The sequence below is a fragment of the Nomia melanderi genome, chromosome 1, assembly GCF_051020985.1.
Source record: "Nomia melanderi isolate GNS246 chromosome 1, iyNomMela1, whole genome shotgun sequence".
Lineage (NCBI taxonomy): Eukaryota > Metazoa > Arthropoda > Insecta > Hymenoptera > Halictidae > Nomia > Nomia melanderi.
Window position 1 is genome coordinate 19,409,763 of NC_134999.1, and position 27,737 is coordinate 19,437,499.

At 40.5% G+C, this 27,737-nt stretch overlaps 2 protein-coding genes across 14 annotated transcripts in view; one reads left to right on the forward strand and one right to left on the reverse strand.

Annotated features, from left to right (window-relative positions):
* The window catches only part of stac (C2 and C2B_Munc13-like domain-containing protein staccato), a 32,162-nt gene extending 6,532 nt beyond the window's left edge, over positions 1–25,630 (forward strand). The window contains exons 1-19 of one of the 13 annotated variants that reach the window (XM_031989845.2): positions 4,375–4,520; positions 9,638–9,793; positions 10,925–11,177; positions 19,393–19,557; positions 19,635–19,813; positions 19,884–19,928; positions 19,995–20,154; positions 20,305–20,828; positions 20,909–21,055; positions 21,130–21,267; positions 21,338–21,526; positions 21,639–21,933; positions 22,105–22,463; positions 22,550–22,739; positions 22,810–23,116; positions 23,467–23,547; positions 24,054–24,177; positions 24,258–24,451; positions 24,528–25,630. In XM_031989845.2, the coding sequence (XP_031845705.1) occupies positions 4,420–4,520; positions 9,638–9,793; positions 10,925–11,177; positions 19,393–19,557; positions 19,635–19,813; positions 19,884–19,928; positions 19,995–20,154; positions 20,305–20,828; positions 20,909–21,055; positions 21,130–21,267; positions 21,338–21,526; positions 21,639–21,933; positions 22,105–22,463; positions 22,550–22,739; positions 22,810–23,116; positions 23,467–23,547; positions 24,054–24,177; positions 24,258–24,451; positions 24,528–24,622 (3,702 nt within the window). In that variant the 5' untranslated portion in view covers positions 4,375–4,419 and the 3' untranslated portion in view covers positions 24,623–25,630. Of the gene's footprint in view, positions 1–4,374; positions 4,521–9,147; positions 9,300–9,634; positions 9,794–10,924; positions 11,178–13,757; positions 14,372–16,410; positions 17,291–18,004; positions 18,276–19,392; positions 19,558–19,634; positions 19,814–19,883; positions 19,929–19,994; positions 20,155–20,304; positions 20,829–20,908; positions 21,056–21,129; positions 21,268–21,337; positions 21,527–21,638; positions 21,934–22,104; positions 22,464–22,549; positions 22,740–22,809; positions 23,117–23,466; positions 23,548–24,053; positions 24,178–24,257; positions 24,452–24,527 lie in introns of those variants that run through there. The other 12 variants (XM_031989844.2, XM_031989847.2, XM_031989846.2 and 9 more) reach the window with 12 other exon arrangements.
* Positions 452–9,205, reverse strand: LOC116432668 (uncharacterized). Its single transcript, XM_031989860.2, has 6 exons — positions 9,074–9,205; positions 3,201–3,410; positions 2,669–3,132; positions 1,801–2,528; positions 1,327–1,673; positions 452–934 (listed from the first exon to the last, which is right to left on the reverse strand). Exons 2-6 carry the CDS (start codon positions 3,235–3,237, stop codon positions 594–596), a joined length of 1,917 nt encoding a protein of 638 aa, XP_031845720.2. The 5' UTR covers positions 3,238–3,410; positions 9,074–9,205; the 3' UTR covers positions 452–593.
* Positions 25,631–27,737: the final 2,107 nt, after the last annotated feature.

The window sequence follows — 27,737 nt, forward strand, 5'->3', positions numbered from 1 at the left end:
TCAGAAGCTATAAATGTCGCGTTGCGATGCATTTTGCGAATTTATCGCTATTATTATCTGCACCATCCGAGCATTGGTGAGTTAAAAAACAGAACATGTGATATCATTGATTTATGGTGGCGCTTATGGCGTTCCTAACATAAATGTTGCACAATTGATAATATTAATTTGATGAGCTACAAAATAATGTCAAGCGACATCAGTTCTCTGACTCATAAAAAATATCTTCCTCTGAGATAAAAATAATTTAAAACGTAAAATGGAAGACCAAGCCCGGTAAACATGATTGCAAACGTTTAAAAATATTGTTTCACGTACGACTCGATAAATTTTATACAAAGTTGCAAGTAATTATAATATACACGATCAATTCATTATATATATTCTTTATTTTTTTTATACGCATTGTATTATTCGGAGATACATAAAGGAGAATAAAAGTTCACCAAGATAATGAATCAAACATTACATTTATTTTATAACAAATACATTCAAATCATAACGAAACATAAATTTCCGGGAAAGGAATATGATTATATATGATTCTTTTCCATTTTATTAGTTACACTATTCACTCATTGGACATAACGATTTCAGTTATAGATAACTACTGTCAGATTTTCGTAAGCTTCAAAGGGATCGAAGTGCTTTGAAATCGAATCGAAAGGACCTTCGCTATCCAATGGGATCACCGCTCGACGAGCGAGCCCCCTATCTTCCTCAAAATTCAGAGACTGCGTTTCGTTTTTCATTCCATGGCCAAAGCAGTACAAAGTAGAAACAAAGCCCAGGGTTTCTATGAACATTGTAACCAACAAAAGATTATTCGCCAAACCGGCCAACAAGCTCGTGTCGTTTGTACTTCGAGTTTTGCCGACTCGATCCATCGATTCAATTAAATTGTCCATGGATGCCTCCGCCCTTTTCAGGATCACTGCAAAGAAACCACTGTTGTTTAACATTGAAACATTGCTTCATGATTTCAAATTCTTCATTCAATATTTTAATATCAACTGATACTTTAAGGTACGGTGTAATTAACCCTTTGCACTCCGAGAGTTTTCTACCAAAAGTACCCAACACTTATTGAAACTAGCTTCACGAGAAATCGTACATAAATTGAAGAAAGAGGCTGTTTTATTTTAATATTTCACATATTAATGCATCACGCGAAATTTAACATTAAACATTGTACTCCATAATTTTTCTGCGCCAAATCGAGTGGTGACTGAGAGGAGCCTATGGAGTGCAAAGGGTTAAAAGAGAGACGTGTTTCTTTTAAATCAAATGACAAAATGGCAATTTAATTAAGAAAGTAAATGATACCTGCAGAACGAGCTGCAGCAGTGTCATCCTCGTCACTCGACGAATAATCTGAACTCGAGTCATCGCTGCCATTTGCTTCTTCCACCGCTGTACTCGTGTCTACTGGCTTCTGTTCGTAATTACTGTTGTCGTCCGAATAAAACTGTAATACTTGGTTCATCCACTCAATCATACACGACAGGATCCTTACGTGGCTCTGCCAGGACTCGTTCAGGACATTCTGTATCCCATGCACGAGGAACTTTTCGAATTCGGTCATAGAACGATGCAACCCACCGATCGCTCCAAACAATCTTTCGAAAATTCCTCTTCTGTACACTTGCAGAGCTTTGTGAAGCTTCCTCTGTCTAGATGGAAATAAATTAGCGAGTAAAAATCATCAGCATTGTACAAAATTCGAATTTAAGTGAAATTACACATTGTTCTACTTTATGGAATCAGACTTATGGGTAAAAATTGAGTTCGGCTACTAACTTTGCCACAGCACTTCTGTCTCGCGCAGCAATCGCCGAGACTTTCTGAAACTTTTTCAGACCGTCGTCATAAATCATACAGAATTGGCATAATTCATTCGCGAACCTTTGGCCCCACGATTTTTTCGACAAAGTGTAACTTAGATCCCGAACAGCTCGATGGAAAGGCGATCGCTTCGGTATTCTCTTAGGAAACATTTTTTCGAATGAGAATTTCACCTTCTGCTGAACCGTTCGCGGCATTTTGTTACTCCATCTGCAAGATATCTTCTGTTTCCCTCTTTCATCCGTGTTCGCGTCACAATCGCTGAGCTGCTCGATCGCTCTCAACCATCTTTTTTCCTCGATGTTCCTCGGATGACTCTCCGATCGCCGTTTCAAGCTCCGAAGACACTTATCGAGGTTCTGTAGATCTCGGACGCAATCGTCGTAATCGACTTCTCGCTCTTTTATCAACGATACGCAAAGATACCCGTGCCAGGATTTGTGTGCACGATTTTTTGGAATATCGTCGGGCGAAGTATTTTGAAAACTCGATTCGAAAATTTTCACTGCGAGCTCTGGAGTATTCTTTGTAATATTCAGCACGACGTGGTTGAGGTCGATGGATGATTTGCGCCGTTTTGTCATCGACATGCGTAGCAGACATCGCGACAATCTTTCCGCGAAGTCTGCTGCATCGTAGACGACACCCATGAACTCGAATCCATCCGATTCTTTAATTAATTGCTAAAAATTATAATTCGATTGCATATGGAAATCATTGCCATCGTGTAAGAAATAAAAATATTGAAATTTAATGTTATTTAGGTGGTCACAAAAATTCATAACAAGTAAGACGTTCAAATTAATGCATTTTTTAAACAAACCTGACTTTTCCGTGATGTCGTATTGTGTCCGCCAAAATGTTTGTTAATTTTGTCGCCGATTTCGTTGATCATATCACCCACGTCCCGTAACAAAAAGGTGATCTGCAGCAAAACCTCGGAGAACCAGTCCGTAGAGACCGGAAGTTCGCTCGGACTTTGCTTGTACCGTAACACACTGGCAGTCAGATTGCAATCTTTCGCAAATTCCATGAGGCTATTCCGCATTGAATCACACATACATCTGATCGACAGTTGCATATTGTTTCTCTTCGATTTCAGTAGAATTGGCCTGTCGATCGGCTGCGCCGTTTTCGACAGGAAACGTTTAATCGTCCGTTCTAAAATCTTCACCTGCTTCGGACTCACTAGTAGCAAGGAATTGGGAGTTCTTCTGACAATTTTGGATAAAATCAGAGTGTCATTTCGATTCTGATCTCTGAAGCTCGAACATTGTGCAAGTGCACCTGTGTAGAATTATAAAAGATAAGAAGTTTGAGAAACTTCATTTGGTTCGGTTCAAGGGAATACTTACCAAAAAGTAACAAAAGGAAAATTGGTGTAGAATACATGATGAACGTTGCGTCTCTGCATTATGTTTCTGCTCAGACTGTCTCAGGTATATATAACTTTATTTAACTGCCAATAAAGTAAAATTCGACAGTTTGTCTTGAATTATTGCGATGCTTTGACATTTTTCTTCTTAGAAGAATCTTTGGAGGTGATAAGAACGCAGTAAAATTATCTGACGTTCGATAAGGTTCCGAGAAAAGGGAGAAAGAGACTAAATATTAGAATTAAGCGAAATAACATTCAATTTTACTGTTATTATTCTTGTATAATTCTAGTATTACTATTAGAAACTCCAGTCATTTCTGTTGAAAATATTTTCAAATTATAATACGCTACTATAGAAGCAAAAAATGGCGGTGACCGCAAGTAAATCCGCATCCCTAATAAAATGGCGGGCCAACGCCTGCGCTGAAGTGGCTCTAACATCCGACGCACAAATTATCAAAATTGACTCTATAAAAGATTCCCATTGTTTCAGTCAAACCACAATAACAAAAGTATCATAAAAATAAGAAATCAGTTAAGATACGAATTGAAAAAGACAAAAGCCGACTCTCTGAGAGAGTTGAAAACAGCTGCTTTCAAACATTCATCGAAATGCTAAAAACCCTAGATGAATTTGCTGAGACCGTCTCTTCTATTATCAGCCTTGGCAAGAACTTCGCGTATTCAGTGTCAAAAGCACTTGCTGTAGGTACAGAATGATGTCATCGCGAAGACAGCCATCGTATTGACTCAGTGGTGCTATTCAAGAGGTATGGCGCCAGCGAGAATACCCGGAGTCCAGATTCAGCGAGCATAATCAAAAATCTTTGTCGCGATTAACGCGCCTGTTATTTCCGCAAATTCGACGAGCTCTTTGCTATCACGTGGAATAAGAACACTCGATAAATTCTTGAATCGAGGATAAGATCCGAATCCGGGAGCGTCCGCCATCTGCCGGCTGGAATAGAAGCTGCTAGAACAAGGTGTTCCCAAGTGTCTGACTATTGACGACAGTGGTGTCTGACCGCAGCTGACATACCGGCGTCAAACGTTTGCTGGAATTTCTGTTCGCATCAGACACGATGGGATTTCCCTGATCAGTGGGAAGGTAGAACGGTGCCGCCAGAGAGAAAGTGTTGTTCATCCGAGGAGGATGTTGTTGTAAGCCCAGTTGTGCGTGGAACACACCTGCCAGGATGGACGAGGAGACTATGTGGAAAGATTTCTATCACAAGATAGTGGAGGAAAAGGAGTCCAAGGAGAAGGAACAAGAGGAGAAGACAGAGCACGAGATAAGGTAGAGAGTGCTCGTTTCTGGGCCGGCACTGCGCGAGCTTCGGGATTGTGACTTACCTTGCACTTAACTCGCTATTTGTGCCTAACTCGATCTATCCTCTAATTTAGCAGTGACGTAGCCGGATTACTCTCGAGGATCGTGTTGCTGTGATAGGCTCTCTATAGAGTCGTCAAAGAATAATCTCTGTTTGATCGTTTTTTTTTTTAGATGGAATTAAGTTCCGATTAAGACGACTGCTTTCGATGCAGCTGTTTTTTAGCATTAATCGATGTATAATGTGCGAGGTGATCGATGATTGTTGTCATTTCAGAAACCCTCGGAATAAAATTGAAATTTGTTCGCATACTGTTGCCAATCTAGTGACTCACAGGTAATTGCTAACACGTAGTGTCAGAGATGGAAATGTAACGGATGATTTCACGCGACGCTTCAGTGTCGCGTATATCTGTTTTGGGAGAATCTGTTGTCTTATCTTTTCAATAGAAACCTACCGATTCTCGTGTTCCGTTAGTCACGTGTTTGCCCGATGCGCGTCGGGCTTATCGTTCGAATTGCCGCCAAACAAACATGTCCCGTGTTTCGGACCGCCTCGCGTACCAATAACGTCTAATGCACCGCACGCGGTCGCATGCAGGAGCTATTAATAAACCAAGACTAACGCACGCTTCGGAACATCTGAGAGACCAGTTTCGCTTCTCAAGTTCGACGGTACAGAAATGGTTCCTGACGGAGAGCTTTGAATTTTCAAAGTTCAATCTGATGGAACTCGAAGCGTCGAGAGCACAATGATATTCTGCACATAGCTGTGTCTATCGAAAGTACAAGGATATTCAATCTTGCATAAAATACGTGATTATCGCACAATCTCAAATGCTCCTACAGATATAAACACGCTAAGAGTTTATTGAGAGAAACTGTTTAAAAGTGTCGCGTAAAGTTCAAGACTTTCTTATGCAAATAACATTGATATTAACACGTTGAACGCCGCACGATTTCATGGAACAAAATACTTGAAATGGAAAAAATATAATATTGAACCATTCGATTGAATTGCATTGTTATTATTGCAGGTTCATCTAGCTGAATGTCACCACATTAGTTAGCATTATTTATAATATAGAAATGTTTTCAAATAATCATGGTTTAATCGAGTGAACTATAGTAATTCGATTTGGTTGGGAGTCACCGGTGACCTCCATGGCATTCAACGTGTTAATTTACTGTTCGTCTCTATGTCATTAAAAAGTATATTAGCAACCAGCAAGTCTCTCACGATCGTCCGTAACTTTTATCTATGGTAATTAGCTTCTGCAACGATGCGAAACTATCGTTCGAATACATAAATGATCAAACTCGACAGTATTCGGTCGGATGAGGACTTAGCGTCGACATTATTACGCAGAAAAAATTGAAGACAAACAACACTATTGTTAGGACGGAATGCCTATAAATAAATTCGAGTCAGGAATTACTAATCAGTTGTTGTCAAGCGAAGCCGAACGATTTAGGGAACGTAAAGAAGATCTCATCGCCTGCGCGCTAGCATCCAAAGAAGCGTGCAAACAAGACGACGACGTTACACGCGACCTCCATACGCGGAAAAGAAACAGTACGAACGTGTGCGCCATGTCAATCGATTCTTTTATGATGTCTCGGCTGTTGCTGTCATTGTCAGTTGGCTGCATGATCAAAATCGCATAAAAAAGCTGTTGAAAGTGTTATTAAAATTCGAATGGCGAAGGACGCGTTATCTGCATATTTCTTAATGAATATTACTATTAATAATAATGCTTGCGATGCCGAGTAAAAGATCGTGCTACTTTCTATTCACTCTTGTGTACAAACACGATTTTACTTCACAGTGTATATACATGTTACCAAACAAAACTGCAGACGCTAACTGCGTGCCAAGACGGAATCCCATTATTCATGCTATCTATAATTATCAGATTGAAGTAGCTATTTCTGGAATATTATTTCCCAAGACCATTCATTCGTGTACTGATCCATATAACTGGCCATCGTTGATTTCTGGATTCCCACGAGAAACCCAGATCGTTCTTTCCCTTTAAGACGCGACAGTTAACCCTAATTGCTGATGAACGTCTCTAACAGTTCACTGGAACTTCCTTCGTAATCGTTTTTTTCGCAATGATCAGCGCTGAACTGATATCGCAGACGTCATCGGAACTGACCGGGAATTCCTTGTTTCCGCGGTGACTACGAAGCAGATAAGCAAACAGAGGAGGAGCTTAAGTAGTCACTGTAGAGGTGAATGTCCCATAAGATGGGGGAAGTACGTTTTCAAACGATCCTATGAGAAACAAGCGTATCATCGCCGAGAATTTGCAAACAATGAAGAATATCGCGAACAGGATAATAAACTTATCGTTCGGTAATTACTTTTGTAGGTGCTATAACTTACTTGTCCGGTGTTAAAGCGTACCAGACAGTAAATGAAACGATATCGCCATTAATTCGGTTACAAGTGCTACTTATGCGGCAATTAACCCTTAGCGCTCCAGGTTGTTTTGTAACCTATCAGCAACTGCAACTAATTTTTATAGTACTCCTAACGAAAATTAGAAATGCAACATTTCTTCGATCATTTATTTTCCTTAATACAAAATTTGGATGTGTGGAAAATCGAAGAATTTTAGGGTAGTTTCTTTAAGATTCATTAACCCTCGGGCCGAATTTTTGTTCATGATTACAACAAAATCTATGCAGTACAAAATTAATAAATATCTACGTATGAATACAAATTAACAATGTATTCAATACTTTCAATAATTTCATCAAACGAATATATTTTGTAACTTTCAAGTTACAATGACGTTAAACTTTCACGCCTGAGTGTATGAAAGCTTAAGTTAACCGATTACTTAATTTTATTCGCCACTTTGAGTGCAGAATGTAATAAATCAACAAGATGCCAATATACTGATATGTGACTTTAAAGTTACATGGGCCTACAGAGGGTTAAAATATTTAGTATTATAACTGGTGCAGTATTAGAGCCTACAGAGTTCGAAGGGTTAAGAGTTCAAATTGGTTTTATCGCTTGGCGAATCGCGATGTGTCTAAATACGTGTAAATTGTTGAACGCAGAGATTAATGTAAAGCGGATTAAGTCGGTTCGAGACCGTTTTGAAACGGCAGAGAGTACCGAAGGTCGTTCGCGGCTTACATCACAGCAGACCTTGCGCCTTACGTTCCTGAGACAACACTCCAGTTTCAAATACCGGGCTATTCAAACCTGTGGATACGAACCAGCGAATTCTCAACGAAAGACGAATCAAATATACGGACAAAGTATTTTATACTTTACTCGGAATATTAAATTTGACAAATTCCATGGAGGATTTCAGAAGTTCTACGCAGGATTGTAAATAAAGAACTTATTGAGATCCGAAGTCGTCTATTTCGAAACTTCCTGTAGACAATAAGGTCTCACTACTTTCACAAGTCTGTACAAGGTCTTGCGAAGATAGACATAGTGGATAATTTTAGTTCTGTATTACTCTATGCAGAGGTTGAATGAAAGTTTCACTGAATGTGAATGGTTGATTTGAAATATATAAAATAGAGAGAAAAATGTAATTTTTCTGTCAGATTTGAATAGACAGAAAGGGTATCTTCTAAATTTAGTTTGAAAAATGCAGTTCCACAACTCAAACTTTTCTAACGAATTGCTAAATTTATTATGCAACGTCGAACATTGGAATTCGTTGTACGTGCGCTAATGATTACTGTTACGTACTACTGCAAAACAGAGAATAAAACCAAAGAAATGTGTTCGGTGAGCCAATCCTTTGTTGCGAACGGCGCTGAAATTCGCTCCGGTGAATCACGTCTTCTTCAAGTTAAAAATAAAACGACGCAGGTAGAGGATAACGAAAACGAACGAAAAACCCTGTTCGACGGTTCATTTTCCCCGTGAACTTCTCTAGAAAATAGAAAAAAAACTGCTAGATTCATCTATTCGTAACTTAAATAACAACCACAATGATCTCACCACTATTCAATCGTCGATGTGCAAAATTATTGCTGATTAAACAAAAAAATGTTGATTAATACTCGGAAAAAGTAGATACGGAAGTGCAGAAGCTGACAATATAGTTCTTGCATCTCAGGCACAGATGAGTCACCGAAGTCACATGTAACAACGACTTCTCAGAGAAATACATTGTACGCTATTTATAGGCCACCAGCGGTAATTGGTAAACGCAAAGCATATCAATTAAAAATTACTCGGAAGCAGAGCTGACAAGCCTGAATTAAATAATCTGCGTGTAAACAAAAATTATCTCGTCTACTCGCAGAACCGCCACGCTAAAAGGTTATAAATCATTTCTATAATGCTCACTGAGACTTTTGTTGAGGCTTGTCAATTCCGAGGCATTAAGCAGTACGTGGTGTATCGCAATAAACGTGTACACGTAAAATACGTTAATTATACTGATCAACCGGCGGACGTGATAGATAAAAGTTGTGGGAAAGTACAGATTCAATACCCACGGCAATATATTATCATATACGTTTCCTGTTACCTCCTACTTCTTTTGTCGCTCCAGGCTCCAGAGGCTGGAGCCATCGAGCAGTTCCCCGGCGCACATGGTCCGACACACACGATTTTTAAACGAGACTTGTCTCGCCGAATCCTCTTCCACTTGGCGCGTATCGAAATGCAGTGAAAGTGCAGGGCAGGTGTTCTAAATTCATGACCCAGAATTCCCTCCATTCTGTTGCACGTAATAAACTTTTACTAGTTCTTCGGTACGTAATAATTGCACGAATGATTTCATATTTTTCCAATCAACCGTTCTCGCTCTTCTTTTATTCAAACATCACAATGACTGCGAGCTATTGTTCGAAGATCGAAGTAACAATAAGAAGAAGATAATTTTAATAATATGCATTATTCCGCGCACAGTTCGCTTGACACTTGTTACATCTTGATACACCGCACGTCACAGCACAGTTAAATTGAAAATATTCTGTTATATCCGACGATTAATGTTCGGAAATTAGAAGAATCATGTCGATTATTGCTACCGCAGAGTTCTGCGATAACCGGTGTGAAACCAAGTGTTGTCTTCTTTTCCCGGAAGCAGCGAGGGCCGTAAAATGGCGCACTTCGCGACGCTGGACGAGAAGCATCCGTATTTCGCGATCGCCGCGGCCCGAATGTCGCAAAAGCCGGAAACGAAAGAGGTGACGGTCGCGAGATTCTATTGGAAATTCGCAGCGTTCAACTTCATTCATAAAAGGTGTGAACCGTGTCCTACGTTGCGTAAGTGACGTTCACCGCGTTGCCTGGGCGTAGTGCACGGCTTTCTTTTTTTTCGATCGATGGATCGTGAATAATTTAATGTCACTGTGGACCGTACATGGCCTATCTGTCAGTCTGTACTGTTAGAATGTAAGAATATACTCTCTTGGCACAGCGCAGAACTTTCTTGTGGCTTGTGGAAAGGTAAAGTTGGTAAACGACGAAGATCCCCTTTTCTTTGTTTCACTTTTAGAACTCGATAACAGTAACAATATGTGTTTATCTTCTTGTTTCCTCGGAGTTTCTTCGGGGTTACCTAACACGACACATGAATATAGTATGTATTTCTTTTTCCCAATCTGTGAATAATACGTCTGCGTTGATAGAAATGTTCACGGTGCAAATGTTGAGCGTAGAAATGATTATGTAACTGTTTCAATATTCGAATACCATTCCAAATGGATAAAACAATGGGATTTATGCAATAGAATTATTTCGTGTATCGCGATGTGTACAGTTTATCACTGTGAAATGTCCTAATTCTATTTTAGTAGATTCTTGGATAAAAAGTGGAAGTTTTAGATGACAACTGTTATTTTAACGTGAATATATAAGTGAAGTGTATAAATGTTACTAACGGTATTGGATGGTGTCGGAGCTGGTGCACGCGTGAATCGGCCATTGCGCAATCAATGCTCTCAATTAGCGTGCAGCTTAGCGCAATTAACAAAAAACAGTCAGTGTCGGGAAACACAGCGGTACACGCAACTGCAATAACGTTAAATTAACACGGCATTGAAGCTTGTGCAGTGTGTGTCCAAACAACGGAGAAGCATTTTTGATATTGAAAAAAGAATCAGTGTCCGTTGAAAACAAAATTCTGCGACCTGTTCAGTCAGTGTTCGTTTGGAGACACCCTGTACAGTCGAATAAAATCGATATCGCTTTCATCGCCTATTGCTGGCTTTTTAATTGGCCGATTGCCATAAGCTTCACCCAAGATTCTCTTCGGATGTGAAGTAATTAATTAATAGTTGATACAACTGCTTGGAAAGTCTGTGCTAAAGATATTCTCTGCTAAAATTACTGAAGCAAGTACAGACGATAACTCGCCAGTTTCGTTTTATAGAATACAAGAGACCGATGGTGGATTTTTCGAAAATCTCGGCACGCTGCTGGCCGAGAAGGTTCGAGCGCAGGAGCAGCTCGAAGGGCCGCTGCCAAAGAAGAAAGATGAGACTCAGGAGGAGGAAGAGGAAGAAGATAAATTGAGCGAAGAAGGAAGCATCGAGGAACCTGTCGATGCCCTGCTGGACACTGACAGCGACAGGGACGAAAATGAGCACGCTACCAATTTCTTGGCTGAATCTATGGGCTGGAATGTGAGTAAAATATTAGATCATTTTATTTGAAACCGGTAAGCAAAATTACCAAAGTCGTATTAGAAACCTTTGAATTTATCATTTGGACTTATTTTGATCTGTTATTTTGTTTGATTCTGAAACTTCATAAGAACAGTTTCAATGTGACACATTTTAGAAACACATTCTCGTCAAGAGTTGCGAATTGATCATTTGGACTTGTTATTTTGATTGATTCTGAAACTTCATAAGAACAGTTTCAATGTGACACATTTTAGAAACACATTCCCGTCAAGAGTTGCGAATTGATCATTTGGACTTGTTATTTTGATTGATTCTGAAACTTCATAAGAACAGTTTAAATGTGACACATTTTAGAAACACATTCTCGTCAAGAGTTGCGTTTTGATCTACCCGACTCGATTAATTTACGAATGTATCTACTTCTCCCGTCGCGCCATCGCCGATGGATCATAAATTCGCCGATATATTTCCTCGAGTGCCGGTTCGCCTCGATCGCGGGCGTTAACTGCCGCGATAAATTTGAACTGCCGAGTAGTTTCTTTTCTTAGACCCCGGCGAAAAACAGGAGCCGCCGGTCCATTCGAAATAACAATGATCTCTGTGAACGAGCGAATGAACCGTTTAACGCGTCATTGACACGCGAAAGGGCGACTTAAAATACTTTGATAAGAACTGGACGCTGTCTCCCGAGCGTCAATGCGGATAAGGGGTGGTCTGTTTGCGACGAAAGACCATGAGTAACGCATTAAACGGAGATGATAGGAAACACATGAGGAAAGAGGCTGGGAAAATGCGTTACCCGGAAAGTGTCACCAGTCGTATGTCAATTCTTGTATACATATATACAGGAGATTAAATGAATTTAACTCGTGGGCATTTTTCTAAATTTAATTCCTAGAAATTCGTTTAATTGTTAAAAATTGCATTATACTTCGAATACTTCTTATTTGGTAAAATTACTCGTTAAGGCAAGAGGTCATTCACGGTTGATTCGAAATTTAACCCTTTGGGGACGAGAATTTTTTAAACTTTTGGAAACCTTTCTCATAAAATATCTGAGTTATGCATCGAAGTCTTAAATGTTAAAGGAAAGAATACTAAATATCAGTCTCTCGTCATTTGAATAATTAAATTATTCGTTTGCAGTTTTCGAATTTAGGCATCAAAGCTCGAAGCTTCAATTATGTCTGCAGTCGATCGCAAAGAGTTAAATGATGATTTTATAATTATCTTTTCGTGGGTTCGGTAGTTAAAAGAATTCATTTGCTTCCTTTTTTTCACTTCAGACTCACCTTAAGATTGCAGAAATGCAATCACGTGTTTCGGATAGGATAGGTTAGACAAGACCTACCGAAATTGTATCATTCTTTATTTACTTCAATCCTCGACTGAATTATGGCGGCGGCTAGTGCCATGCGATGGTAAATATCGATTTCACAGAGTTCCCAGTTCCTGCCGAGGGCTCGGTGAAGTCAGATGTCCTGTTTCAACCCCTATTCGATATATAATAGTGGCTTCGAGACCTACTAAACATTGCCAAATCCTCGATTGTGTCTTGATTTTGTCGAGAGCAATGCGGATGGTTAAATATGGCGGAAAATTGTCTTTGGACCTCGACGAGAAATACGTGAGTTTAGTAATAAGTCATAAATAATGCTACAATACTCCCCTTTCATCTACAGCCTCATTAGTCAAACGAAACTCCATAAAATGTGATTTATTTTATCTAAATATTCTAAACTGTTGCTATAACGATAGCCTTTAGTTTCCCAGCTACGTCATTCCCTTCATCCATACTGTGTTCACTGAAGTAATTCTGATATTCGATAAGTAAATCGATCACCTCAATCATATCAAGATACTTCATACACTTCCCCATAAACCCATAAATTTCCGAATCAATCAAGTCTCAGTCAGTTTACACAATTCTTCCTTTAACCCTTAGCAGTCCTATATCGAGTCAGACTGTTCTATTCTATTGCAACCTCTACCTGTTTTAACAATTTTTTCTATATTTATTTGTAATATCACAATTGTACCATTTAAAGGTAACATTTCAATGACTCCCAAATATTCTTGAATGGATAAATAAAGCGTCATATTAAGCTGTAATCGAATGAACAAACGTCGACGTGAACCTCAAACTGAGAAACCAAGAGCACTTCGGACAAAGGGTTAAAACCTCACGTATCGTTTGCTGCGTTAGACAATGGTTTCCCAATTCCACTAAACAAACGTGTCTTACTCCACTAATTCATTCGTTCATCCACATCACGGCTCGCGCTCGGGCGCATTTTCAATTCCCTTCGAGTTCCGTCCAGCTAGATTCGGTTGAATTGTTTGTGAAGAGGTCCGCAAAAGAAGAAGAAAAGGAACCGGGCACGTGAATGGTTCAATTATGTCACCGATACCCGCGACACACGCGTCGCACGCTCGCGGGGTGTTATCCTCTAAGCTCAATCGAGCAGTTAAAGTCAATCTGAAACGCGATTCTGGCCTGTGCTCGTGTGCCGGCCAATGTAAAACGCTGCACACCACCACGGGTCGTGTCGTCGACGTACGACGACTCTGATCCGTCGGGTCCATCTATTCCTAGCAGTGTGGTTCTCGGCTTCGTCAGGTTCTTGTCGCGCGCCTTCTCACGCTGATTATCCTGCCCGCGTCCTTCCGACGTTCCTGTACGCTCGACGTCCCTAACTGCAAAATGACGTCACACGCGACACGGGAGACACGTTGCGACACGAAATCTCTAGTTTTGTAATCGATGCACGTCGCGATGGAGGACACCATCGAAAAGACACCGACACCCGTTTGGATATAAGTAGAGCAAAGTTTGAAGGATGTTCTCGTGTGATCGGAATCCAATTCCGACGAATTATCGTTAGCTCGAATTAATCCGCGTTTCAAGTTTAAACTTTGGTGAACTCGTGTTATTTGGTGAGTGACTCAATTGGACCGTCGTCCAGGATTTACCGAGATTCCCGAGTTCGCGGAGGTAGCCCGAGGCTTTCGTTAACGAAACGATGGTTCACAGCGAGCGGGCGTGATGCAGGTTCGACGGAAGTCGACGCAATTATAAAAATAAATCAAACCTACCGAGAAAACCGGGGTTGAGCAATCTTCTTCTGTCCTGTATCATCGGAAACTGGCAGACTGTCAGCGACATAGTTTCACGGTAGTGCGGAACACCGGTGGGACACGTTTTCATCCCTTAACCTATAAAATATTTGATCGAACCTCGAAAGGAAGTTTTATTTTTAGATGAAAATATCTACGATCATTCATTGAAATATTATCGCTTCGCAATATCAATATATTCCAAATCTCAGAGTATCGAAGCTTTCATATCAACTCTGCAATCTAGACGACGTATTGTTCGCTTAATCAAATATCTTTTACCTAGAATATTTCCCAAAAAATTCTGCAATCAAAAAATCCCAAGAAATAATCATTCGCAATGCCAATTTCATTTTGAACCTGATATTCCCGAGCGTCGGTGCTGGAGGAAGCGACGCGAGAAAGAATAACATCATTCGCGACAGCGGGGGCACGGGAAAAAGCACATTTCCTAAATTAATTCGTTCCCGGCATAAAATAGATCTGTTTAGCGAGTAGGCGTGTGGTCGAGTGCGACAAAACTTGCATAATATCATGAGAAATTGGGCACAGTCGGCGAAGGCCAGGACTAGCGTACACGTTTCGCGGATGATTCTTACCGTTCCTCGAACGCGGCGGGCCGCGCGAAGCGGCAAGAATCACTTGGGCTAGCGAGTGTGTACAAGTTGGTCGTCTACGCGCGACTTGTCGGTCAATGAGCTAATTGTCGGTATATCAATTTTCATTGGGCGCAATTGTACGAGCATACGAACGCATTGTGGTTGCACTTGCCCCGTGGGTCGCCTCAAACAGGATACGGCATAGTTTCCCTTTGTGCAGATTCATTGTCTTCTTTTCGAGGTTTTCATTGGTCCCCCAGTTAACCGACCGTCCAATGACGTACCCCGTCGTCTCCCGATATTTAACCCCTTGCACTCGAAAGGCGGGTAGCCATTCTATTCGATATAGCAAAATCATAAAGTTCGGTACTCGATATCGAAGTTTGGAAACGTTGAAACAGAACAGCTGTATCTCTTGATTCGCGTATCATTTATATTCGTGTTGTAGAAGATATCATCGATATTTTGTTAGAGAACGATGAATGTATGCAGCGAAAGAACTGTCTGGTGCGAAGAGATTTCGATCGCACCTCGGGAACCGCTTTGAAATTTTATACATTATTTAATCGAAGCATTGTTCTCTTGTTAAGTCACAACTGGACCGTCTGACCGACGTCCAGCCGGCTGAACAACTTTCCTCTTTATTTACTTACGCGTGATTCGTCGCTGCTGAGTTTCTTCATTTGTTGTTGGTGGAAGTTTACTTTTATCGTACATTTATATTTGCTATACTAATGGTTCCCAGGAATAGGAAATAAAATCACCGTGTATTTCACAGATCATCGCATTTCTAAACTTATCGGCTACACGTGCCACTGATAATAGTCGCATGGTTCACCGTTTTTCGTTACAGTAGTGAACGCGTCACAGTCGATTTTCTTCAAAACAAAGACTGAAATGCAAACGTCACTGAATCTTCTCCGTAATACTGTTTCTCAAGAAATAATCAACCCCTTTCGGACACAGTTTTTAGGACATGTACTTGAGACTCTGTCCTTCGAGCGCCGATTAGGGGGTCAATGCTGTCCGGATCAGTAAAACGCATACAAATAAATGGAATCCCATTGTCAGAGTCAATTGCTTTTGGCAACAGCTATGGCCCAGTTTTCGCGTTTCCCAGTGACCCAGTGATTCGAAACGATGTACCCAAAATCCGACGAATCTTCTGGCGAATACCCTATTCCGTTCCTCGCGGGAGGATCAACGAAAAAGTTCATTCTCTCAGCGAATTTCTCCGTAGTCGTTTTCGTTTCGTTTCGATTCTTTGAACAGCTTCTGCCGACGTTTCTTTCGAGGAACCGTTTTTCCGCAGCAAGCGTAGCGGAATCGACTATTTTGGTCAGACGTCGTCGCATTCCGACTGATCTTTCAGCGTGGCCAATCGGCTGCAACTCGCGCCCGCTAAAAAAAGAGCATTCCGATATTTGCCTGGTAAACGAAGAACGGGATGAACGGTTCTGCTAAGTGGCTTGCGTAACATTGGCCAGGGAAAAAGTAAATTTTAAATGTTTCAGGGTCGGTCTGAAATTAGACGTGGGAATCCGGCCGTACAACCCCGTCGAAGCTCGCACGTGCGCGTCGCTTTCGAAAAAATAAATCGACTATCATCGTCTACGAAGATCAAAAGATGAGTTGTAAACAGAATTGATCGAGATGTAATCCTGCGACAATAATAGCTTAGCGATTCTCAAACAATTAAGGGATCGATCGTAAGAAGCTCGGTTCCCACGAGCGGGAAGTTTAAATTTCATTTTACCATCCAAGAAATCGAACGGAACCTCAGCAAACTTTTTTAATTCAATGGGAAATTTACTTTCTTATCTTCATTTTCTTCGCTCAAGTTTTTCTCGGTGAAAAGTTTCGGCTGTTCTATGTTAGTCATAAAGCCTGCATCGGAAAAGCTACGTCTTTGTCGAGTTATTCTTCTTATTAATCGGTCCGTAAAAGTTTCAATTGACTTAACGTCAGCGTGTAATAATAGCAAATGTAACGAACATTCTTGCGACGAATACACAGACGGTGACGATTTGTTGCTTTCGTCGTAATTAAATAATAATATTGAAATTATGGCACGCAGACGCGTTTTTTCGCGCAAATCTTAATTAGCGAAACTTGTAATTCTCACGTGTCTTGGTCACGTTACAGTCAGTGATTTCGTACGCCGATTCGGTCACATGATCACTCTTGGTTATGCATACGCACTGCCGAGTAAATATGCGTGAACTCGATAAGAAAGGTCGCGGCCGCGTGGAAGTTCATCTTCGACCGACAAAAAGCACAGTACTACCGCGTTTTTGAGCGAAGTGTAGCTCGACGCTCTGTGGTGTCCAAATCGGGCCTGCCGAACACGGTGACAGCAACAAGAACGGAATAATCTCTGTTGCCAAAGTGAATGTAAATCAAGTGCATCACATTTTACACGCGAATTTCAAATCGATTCTGGAAATTTAGTGTTGGACGCTTGTTTAACGTGCCTGTTCGCAAGTAACACATTTTATCGGAAATTAAGAGAAGCACTTTTACAAACAACTTCATTCAACCGAATTCGTTTATTCTATCTTTCGAGTGAGCCACATATAAAACAATTACTCCACAAGTTTTACGCACCTTGCATACTTTCACTGTTCCTTTTAGCGACTCGAAACTCTCTACTTAATGAAATCTCTAGTCTCATAATTATTTATGAACCACTGCTATATAATTAGTATTACCACTGCAAAGCGTTCTCAATTGTAAAATACTTTTGTTCTTCGCCACTCTAACGATCACAGACGTAAACACTTAATCGCAGGGTCGATTTATCGTAAAACGAAGCTTCCGTCATCAATTCGAATAGAGGAATAATAGAACCGACGCGTAGTCTCCAATCGGTCTCGCGGAAAGCGAAGAAAGAGGTCGAAAAATCTCGGATTTCCCGATCGAGGCCGCGAGCGTAGCTGCGTAAACGTCATTGTTCTTAACTAGGAGCTTCACTTTCCGGCCGATGCATTCGCGGGTCATTGTCGGGCTGCACTAGATCCTCCACCTTTCGAGCAGCTCGGCTGACAGCCGTGGATCGCGTCGCTCTTTCCAAGTGATCAAAGTCGAATCAACTGTTTGCTTCTCAAGATGGATCCGAGTCGTCTTCGTCCGGCGAACACGCGCGATGTGTCTCCTTGAAATGGAATGTGATCGAGGATTGTGTATCAGTGCGATCGTGGGATGAATATTAGTGAAATGACCGATTAGTGGGGAGGACAGTGTCAGTGAGCCGAGAATGGTGAGCATGAGTCCATCCGTGAGGACCGCCACCCTGGGGAATCGGGGGAGGAACACCTTCCGCGGTGTGCCCAAAGCGGAAATCGAGCGGAGAATGAACACTTTGCTCCAGGCTATGACGGTGAGTCGATTGCACGCCGGTTGACAATGGAAAATTTCTTTTGGGTTCATATAAATGCGTATTAACATACCGCAACCCCATTTCACGCGGTTCGGGAAATCATGGAAAGGATTGTTCTGCATTCACGTATGTAAATTGAATAATTTGGGATTCATTCGATTTGAATACAGTGGGATCTTGATTGACAAAGTCACTGTTGAATAGAGAATTAAGGTGTAGATTGTTCGGAGTCTCTGTTAAATTGGAACTCAGCAATTTGAATTCTTGGATTGTACATTTCTTATTTCATTACTTATCGAGATTCTACCGTAGTTCTGTTAAGGAGACAAGGAACGTTTAACATGTAAAACAATTAGTAATTATTATCAGGGGGCATTTCGTTATTGCGACGATAATGTAGTACACAATGGCAGTTTGTAAACACGTGTCTGCTGGGAGTACTTTCTTCAGATTTATGCGGCAGGGGTCAACGGTACTATCGTTACTTAACGAGACATGCGGTATCTCCCGTTTTATCGTCTATTGTTTCAGTAAAAAACCATTAGTAATCGGGATAGTCACTCGAGGATCTACGCTTGGTAATCGTACAGCATCGTTTTGTCTGTAATTATTTGCTTGCTCGCGATACAGCGTTGACGGGTCGGCAACGGAACTTTGAACCGTGAATACTCTACCTCGAGTGTTTTCACGAATGCCTCACGACTGAAATCTCTGCGCGCGCGTCCCGACTGTATGTGGAGTATCAGCGCGTTATGAGTAGCAGATGCTACAATTATAAATGACGCAAACGAATTGCGCTCTGTTTATTAACAATCTTATTTCCGATTATCACTGGGCTGGGAATAAACGGATAACCCGTCGATGAAAATGCTTGAAGGACGACTTTCTTAAAACAGATTAAATTGAATTGTTTTTAAGCCGTTCAGACTTGCTGCCCATAGTGGTGTACGATTAAAAAAATATTTCTTACGATATTGATTAAACTTCGAGTACAAGAAGGTTAATTTATACGATTATTTTCAAAGAATTTGATGAAAATGTGTTTCTATTAGCTGTTCTTACCGCATTCTAATGTTTTATTAGTCACGAGTTCTAATTAGGGTTACACTATCCGTAGATCGAGGAGCTTTATGCAGCTCTAGTCTACATGACCCAACACCAAATCGGCTACGACGTTTCCAGTGAGTGTGGGCAAGAGACTTTGTTGAATCATCTCCAAAATGCGTTCAAAGTCGACAACGAAACGCACGAGAAGGTTTTAGAGACGACGAAGAACATGGAGGTGGGAGTTTCTTCAGGGTACACAGAAAAGAGCCATAAACAATAATAAATTACTGACTTACTGATTAATCTGCACAGCCACCGGAATTGCACTTGAACGTCGAAGTGATTGAAGCCAAAGAATTAGTGTCGAAAGACGCGAATGGCAAGAGCGACCCCTTCTGCGCCCTTTACCTCGAATCAGCACCGACCAGAAGATACAACACTGCCGTGAAAACGTCCACGCTTAGTCCCGTGTGGGAGGAGCACTTCGAACTGTGAGTCGAACGCAAAACTTTTGTGTCATAAATTTGAATTATTCTTTTACAATTTCTCTGTTTATTGCAGACCATTGGAGGATCCAGAAAACGACATACTCTTCCTCGAAGTCTGGTAAGTAGAGGTAGAGATATTTTATTTTTGTTCAATACGTTGTCAACAATACTTTTTATATTACAGGGACTTCGACGCAGCTGAAACAGTGCCTGAGAAGATGAGCAAAGTGAGAGACGTGAAAGGTGTTCGAGGATTGGTGAAACTAGCCAAGGAAATTGCGGTTACCGCAACCACAGGAAGTCATGACAATGAATTCATCGGGCGTTGTCGAATACCGTTAAAGGTATTGACTATTACTCGCAAGATAATTATTACACCATAGATATCTTACGTTACAATACGATCTATCAAAGTAAATACACTTTTCTGGGTCATACAATATTTTCATGTGCAATGTATATAATTGCATTGGCTAATTCGTCCCTCATTCCAGGACATACCAACCACAGGACACACGATGTGGTACTCGTTAGAAAAGAAGAACAAATCGAAACGCCGAGGGGTGGTGAAGCTGAGGTTAGCTTTCAGCACGGAGCACAACAACCAAGTGGCAGCGCAGGAACACAGACACCTGATCAGGGTGTTATTGCTGCACGAAATAGAGACCGAAAAGATAGAGAAATATTGTTGGTGCGGTCGTTGGTCTTCGCCAGCAGAGGTTCTGCTTTTGCAGCACAGCGCGCAGCGTGGATTATTAGCCAGGAACGTCTCCTTAGCGCAGTGGATCGAGTACGCGAGGATTCACCAGGAGCATCCCCTAAACTTCACCGTGTTCAGCAGACTAGTGATAGATCTCTTGAGGCCTATGGAAAACGGTCTTTACTCTGTGGACGAGACTAGACTCTTCTGGGATGCCACTAAGAAAATTTTGTATTCGTGCCTGAACAGTTTGAGGAAGATCAGGAGGCTAACACCTGGCGAAAAGAACACTGTGACGCAGCTGTCTGCCATTTTAGGGTACTTACAGATCTGTGATGAATGTTGGATTTTCTAGCACAATATCATTAGGGACTAATGAATCTTATTTCTTCGTCCAGGATTCTATCGTCCATATCATATCTCAAAGTTCCTGAAGATGTAAATCTGTTTCCTGCCAAAATGTACCCGTGGTTCCCGGACCCGGACGAGAAGCTCAGCGTTCTCCAAGCTTTGGAATACACTATCGAGCAGGGTGGCTCCGAGTGGTATGGGAACAGACCATCGATGAATCATTTCTCAGTTTTCCTCGAGAAATATTGCTGAGTGTTTAATATTTCAGGTTCGATCACATACTGAACAACAACTCCCCGGAAAGCGATTCCGACGAAGACGCGCTTAAATACCACATCAAGGTGATCCAATTGGTTAGAGCGGATCTACAGAGTGCTATCGACAACTACGACAAACTGTTCATCAAGTAGGGACCTTTGAAGGCAATTCGAAATTTGATATCATGGACTGTGCTGATCGAACTACTTGAATTTCAGGCGAATCAATTTCCCATACGCCAGGGCACTCTACGTAATGTACGAGAAGAGGATCAGCGACATGTGCATGATCATCACTGAAGATGTTTGCGGTAGATTAAAGAGGATCGAGATTAGCAATTCTGACGTTGAACTCAGCTTGGGCACAACGCTGTTCGAACTCTACCTCTCGTTGCAGAGATACGCTATGTAAGGTTTAATTCCTTTTATTGTGATGTTCCAATTAATCTTAGACAAATTGAAGCTGATCGAATAATGTAATTTTAATAGTGAGATTGCTTAATTAATATTCCAATTATAGGCTTGGTCAAGTGCTTTGCGCAGAAGGACAACTCGAGGACATGAAGGTGCAGTCTTACTACGATTGGTTCAGAGCTGGCGTCGGCCATTGGCTAGACATAGCCGTGTACAAGGCACTGACACGGATTGATAGAGCAGTCGAATTCGATCCACTGCAGGCCGTCGATAACACCGTTCAATATAGCTCGAGTGCAGTGGATACATTAACAATATTTTACCAAATCAAAGTGTTTTGGACGCAGCTGGCCTGGCCCGACGTAGAAGGTTCCTACACTTTTATAGGCAAGATTATCGACGTGAGTCATTAATAGCTGCTTCTATCAAGCCTTTAGTTGTTCCAAATTTAACTTTGATAAATCGTAGAAATAGTTCAGTCTCCTTCGAGTCTCCCTGGATAGAAATGATTACTACCATTTATTCAAGGGTCTCTGAAAATCATTTTGAAAACATATGGCACAATTTTTCAGGATATCTGCAAATGTTCAATGGCCTACGCGGATAAAATGGCGAAAAAAGCAGAACTGACCACAGAATTGGAGCAGCTATCCGAAAGCAGTGTGTACGAGAAGAAATTCTTTGTCTCCACTGCTTGGTGCTTCGCCATAAACAATATTGACTACATCAGAACGTCGATTGGACCTCTAGCCAACGACTTAGGACTACAAAGTATAATAGACGCTTTGGCAGAAAAAAAGACGCAAAAAGAGGCACAACGTTGTATGCAGACTCTTCAGTTGATCATTGACAATGCGACCGATACAGTTGGGAACAAGATAATTGAACTGTTACAGGTTGTTGCAAGCAAAATGGCGCCTGCTATGAGCAGGTAATGGTTCCTTATACATTTACAAATATCAGAATTTTTACTTTCTATCGTCAAAGCGATACCTTGATGTTTTGATTCGAATCCAGGTACCTCATGGAGGGCGCAGAGTTAATAGACACAACCAGCAACGCCATGGATCGTCTTTTACAATACCTGGACAATAATTTATCAACATTGCACGACAATCTCAATGAAGATAACTTCCAGAGAGTCTTGTTCGTCATTTGGGAGATCATGTCTGAAACATTATACCAACTAGTGAATAGTAATTTAGAGGTACTCAGAGTAATAAATTTAGCCTTTACTTTTAAAAAGAGTACAAGGTACATCTTCGGAAATTTTACAGAAAAGGAGGCCACCGTCTTTTTATTCGAATCTCCATCGCACTCTACACACTCTCGTTCGATTCTTCAACATCGGAGCCGATGAAACCTCAAACGTGCAAGTTTTAGAGAAGATCGAGCATCTCCTTGAATTACACGGACTCGAAACATCCGCGTTGATACATCGATATCATCAGGAACGTATCAAGGAGCAAAACGAACTAGAGGAGTCCGACTACGGACAGATCACAGTCAAAGCGCAATTCGTCGACAACTTGTTGAACATTCAGATCCTCAACGCCAGGAAACTGAGACCGGTTGATAGCAACGGTAAGCATAAGAAAAATTTAACTTCCAACGAACAACTTTGGTTCGAAGATAGCGTTGCACGATAATCCCAGTAAACTGATCGATACAATAAAATTTTCATTCGACGAATACTCGAGTTTGTATAAAAATTCACGATCGATCAGTTTATAGGATCACACTGTGCATTACGTTAGAAGTTAAAAGGGAATGTAAAATATCTCCGTTGGAACGAACGGTTGATTTGAATTTCAGTTTCGTCGCCCGTTTCTTCACGAAGTTGTTTTCAGTACCCTTTTTTCATTAGCCTGCGACGGGAATGAGCGAATAACATTCGCGACGATGGAGAATGACATTTTCTTTCGATTTTGTAGGCGATTTTATAGGCAAGGTGTCTACTCTCAAGCGCAAGTTTCATACGGTATCTAAACAAAGACTGAAAGAATGGAAGACAAGTATGTAATAGTGGATCCAAAGAACACGTTCTTCCTCATCTCTGTTCGAAAATAGAGTTCTCTCATTCAATTGCCTGCCCTCGAATTAGAAACTTCAAAAATTGCATGACCAGTATGTTTTGTTTTTTTCTTTTTTCTCTTCTGTTTCTGCCATCTGTTTCGTAACATCATAGCTAGCCGCAACAGTTCGTTTTTAGTTACACGATGATTTGTCTGTCTTGTAAAATGTGGGACTTGTCATCACTGATGCAAACCTCTATAAGGTTCCTCGATTCGTTAGAGAGATCATAAAGAGTAGACCGATGAACTTTTTTTTTCTACGCGAGTACCTTTTTCTGTCTTTTTTCTTTCGCCTATTTAGAAGATCAAATGTTCGAAGTGTGGAACCTCGTAGATAGGAGACCCAGACAGCAATGATAGTCACCTTCACCGTGCATGAGTCCACATTGGGGTCCTCGAGTGTTTCAACGGAACATTTTGAGATCATTGTTTCCTCTATATTACAGGTAGTTGCGATTCGTACGTAAAAGTTAGGTTGCTGCCCGAAGAGAAGTTTTCCGACTTGAAGCTACCGAAGACGCACGTGCAAAAAGAGAACTTATTTCCCCTTTTCGATGAAATCTTCAACATGTGAGTAATATGTGACATTTTCCTCTAGACGCATGGCACTGTTAACATTTCAGTGTTATAAATTTTGAACATTCTTTCAGTCCTCTGTCCATGGAACAAAGAAACACCGAAAACGCAATAATTGCTTTCGAATTGAAAGACAAAGACTTCCTGAGGTCTAGATTCCTAGCTGAAGCCTTTCTGCCATTCAGCGAGATCACTGAGACAGGGCCAGATCGAGGAATGGAAGCGCTCAATCAAATACATCTGAAGCTCTCGCGTCCGACGAAAAGAAGTACGTTTCGATTCGCTCATGGTTCTGTTAATTAACGAATTATACGACGCTAATTGATTCTGCGTTTTGTGCGTAGGTACGGATGTAATTCAGGCGCTAGAGCACAGAAAGGGGGACAATCAAGCGATGGACTTTCTGTCGAAACTCAATTCAAAGGCTGAAAGAAAGTAATACAACGAAACAAGAACGAAGATGGGTGCTACAATCATAAGAATAATAATATTTCAAATGTACATTGCAAGCTGTACTCGTCGTTTCAACTATTCGAATAATTTTAAATTAATGGCTACCTGAAATTGTTTGGCAAAGAGGAGATTAGATTATTTATCTGTTCTTCAATGCATTTCGTTGAACCTCTTTCGAGTCTGCGAGAACACTCAAAGTTACGAATATTCGAGTCTAATTTAATCGTTGAATTGAATTTAGTCGTTGAATTAATTTTGTATTGTAGTAACATGTTGTCTTCTTTATCCACGTAAAGACCATGTCCCGTTACGCTTGTATAAAAGTTGAGGAAAATGTTGAAAAAAAATGTTGTTGAATAATAGACGTATTTTTATAAAGGTTTTACGAATACGCTGTTTATAAGTGGCTACAACCATTGCTAGGCTGTGCATCACTTCGAATATCTCACATTTCGTCGTCGAAAGCAATATCGAATGTCGCATTTTAAGACTACAAACCGAACTGTAAGGCTGAGTAAGTGCTACTTACGGGCAACATAGATGCATATGGTATTTTTATGTTACACGCGGTTGCCAAGAATATTGCATTCGATGTACTGTTGAATCTCGTCAAGAAAACACGTTGAAACATGTCATAGTTATAACGCGGGTGCACCCAGAATTGCAGCACGTCGAACACGTATTCGTAATATGCGAAGCATAATTAATGAAGACATAAACAGGTTTTTATTTACTGTCAATACATTGTTTCATTTACTGAGCGATAGATAAAACTGATCGTGTTCGACTGCTGTTATTAGAGATTTTCAAAAGTACTCTGTACATAGTACACGTTTTGTAATACATTGATGGGTATTTTTATGAGATCTTGAAAGGAAACGTTTTAGAAGAGAGAAGTACGGAAATAGTTGTTATTCTATTTTCAATATTTGTACGTGAAAAACTCGTCGTTTCGAATATACTTATACTGCAATAAATAAATTATTGAAAACTTTTAGTGCGTTGAAATTCTTTCCATGGTTCCATTATATTCCTAGGATATTAGGACAATGATTTTGCACTTTCAGATTAACCTTCAGCAGATGAAGCTGAATTACTTATCAATTGCTTAATTAATATAAAAAGAGGAAACTACGTACTGATATCTTGCTGTTCGAGTAATCAAATCATTCGTCCACGACTTAGTTTTTTAAATACGAAACATTCATCTCGCCGAACTGTATACATTCGTCCGCAAAGGGTTAACCCTTTGCACTCGGAAGGTGACTCTCAGTCACCATTTAATTTCCTACAGTGAAGCTATAAAGTTTGGTATTTAATATTATACTTCATATAATGCATCAATCTGAGAAATATTGACGTAAAACAGCTTTGTCCGTCAATTCACGTGAATTTCATCAGAAAATGCTGAAATATTTCTAGTAAAAAACTTCGGAGTGCAAAGGGTTAATAGTCAGCAGTAGAGTGATCGGTAAGTTGGTCTGTAAAGTAGTAATTAAAATGGTCCGTAGAATGATCAGTAGTGGCTAAGGGTAGGAATAGAAAGAGAACTTTAATAGCCAAATACGTTTTGAAAAATTCAGGAAGATCCAACAAGATCCAGAAAGATCCAGGAGATCTCACGACTCTCCAGTACAGAACCAGTGAGAAGAGAGCTCCGCACCCGGCGGAGATACTCGACGGACTGTGATGTACGCTTGTTTGAAACCGGCCGCTGCTTGGTAACGCTCCCCACTCTCAGTCATTATCGTCAGTCTACGTCACGGTTCCCACCTACACGGCAGTTCCCTTTCTACGCTGTTATTCAGGATATTGCCCCTGTTTGCTGTGGGTCTCTGATGTTCGCCGACTTTCGCGATAGTTCAGTATCGTTCGCCGTTGCTCGGTACCGTTCGCCAATGTTCCCGGCTCTTCGCGTTGCACCACTATGCTGGAGAACGGTTCTCACTACAATATGATAATATTGAATCTAATATGCAATTACTTTTTCCTTGGATGTTGTTAGATATTCTCTATACTATTTTCTCATGCAAGTTATTATTAAATATAGTTATTGAAAGTTGAGGTATTGAGAACCTTTTAAAACATGTTTGTATTTATAGTATGAATGTTTGAAGAAATTGATACATGAAATCCAGTAAGGATACACACCAACGATGACCGTAATGACACCGCAGATGTTGAGAGGCAAAATTTTGGTTTCTATTAAAAGAGTTCAAACGGTCGTTACCACGTCTGGTGAACGTACTACTCCACAAATATTATCGTAGATAAATTTGTTAATCTTTCTTTCCATCTCTACCCAAAAGTCCGCCCCACTGACATGATCTTGTAGTAACTAATGACTGATCAACAAAGAATCAGGAAAATTTAGAACCATTGCTCACTTCGTCACTTCGCTTTCGACAGTCGATCGAACAACACTCTCTTAAACGTTATTAGAATCAGTCTCACGAGTAAGTTCCAAACAGACCTGAATCTCAGTTTAACAATTATTTTTTAAAGTAAATTAAATTATGTCATATTACCAACAAGTTATAGAATGTAAAATTATTTATTTTATGTTTATAACTTATTGCAAGGGATTGTGTTGGAATTTGTTACTATTATTGATATTTATGGCAGCGAAGGTTAGTGATAGTCAGCGATGGTTATTAGTTTTCAACAGTAGTTAACAGGAGACCGCTTTTCCAGGACCGCTGGTTTAATGTAAAGGGAACGTTACACCTGTTGCGCCTGTTATACCTGTTGAACTACTTACTCCTCACCGTACGTCATCGTTCGCTATCGTTCGGCTTTAGTTAGTGCTGCTAACATTGTTCCCTGTCATAAGATATTAAAAATTTATTTACTGATGATATTTGTCATTTCTGAATTTTTAATAGTTATGACACACGAAACAATTGATTTTCGTTAAAATAAGTCGATGACGATCTTTGTAGTGATAGTAGCAACAAATATTTAAACTGTAAATAATTTAAACCTTTATTCGTTGCAAAAAACACGTAATAGATTGTAGAATGATATGTATGCATTCTATTACTTCAGTTCAAATTTCCGCGGGGGCCATGCAACTGCGGCCAGTTAGCAACCGAAATTCG

Bases quoted from the DNA above. Each gene is read 5' to 3' on its own strand.
- LOC116432668 (XM_031989860.2), bottom strand. From the start codon at position 3,237: ATGTATTCTACACCAATTTTCCTTTTGTTACTTTTTG. The intron at 2,529-2,668 runs GTTTGTTTAAAA...TATAATTTTTAG, and splicing joins CGACATCACGGAAAAGTCAG to CAATTAATTAAAGAATCGGA. The intron at 935-1,326 runs GTATCATTTACT...GTTTCTTTGCAG, and splicing joins TGCTGCAGCTCGTTCTGCAG to TGATCCTGAAAAGGGCGGAG.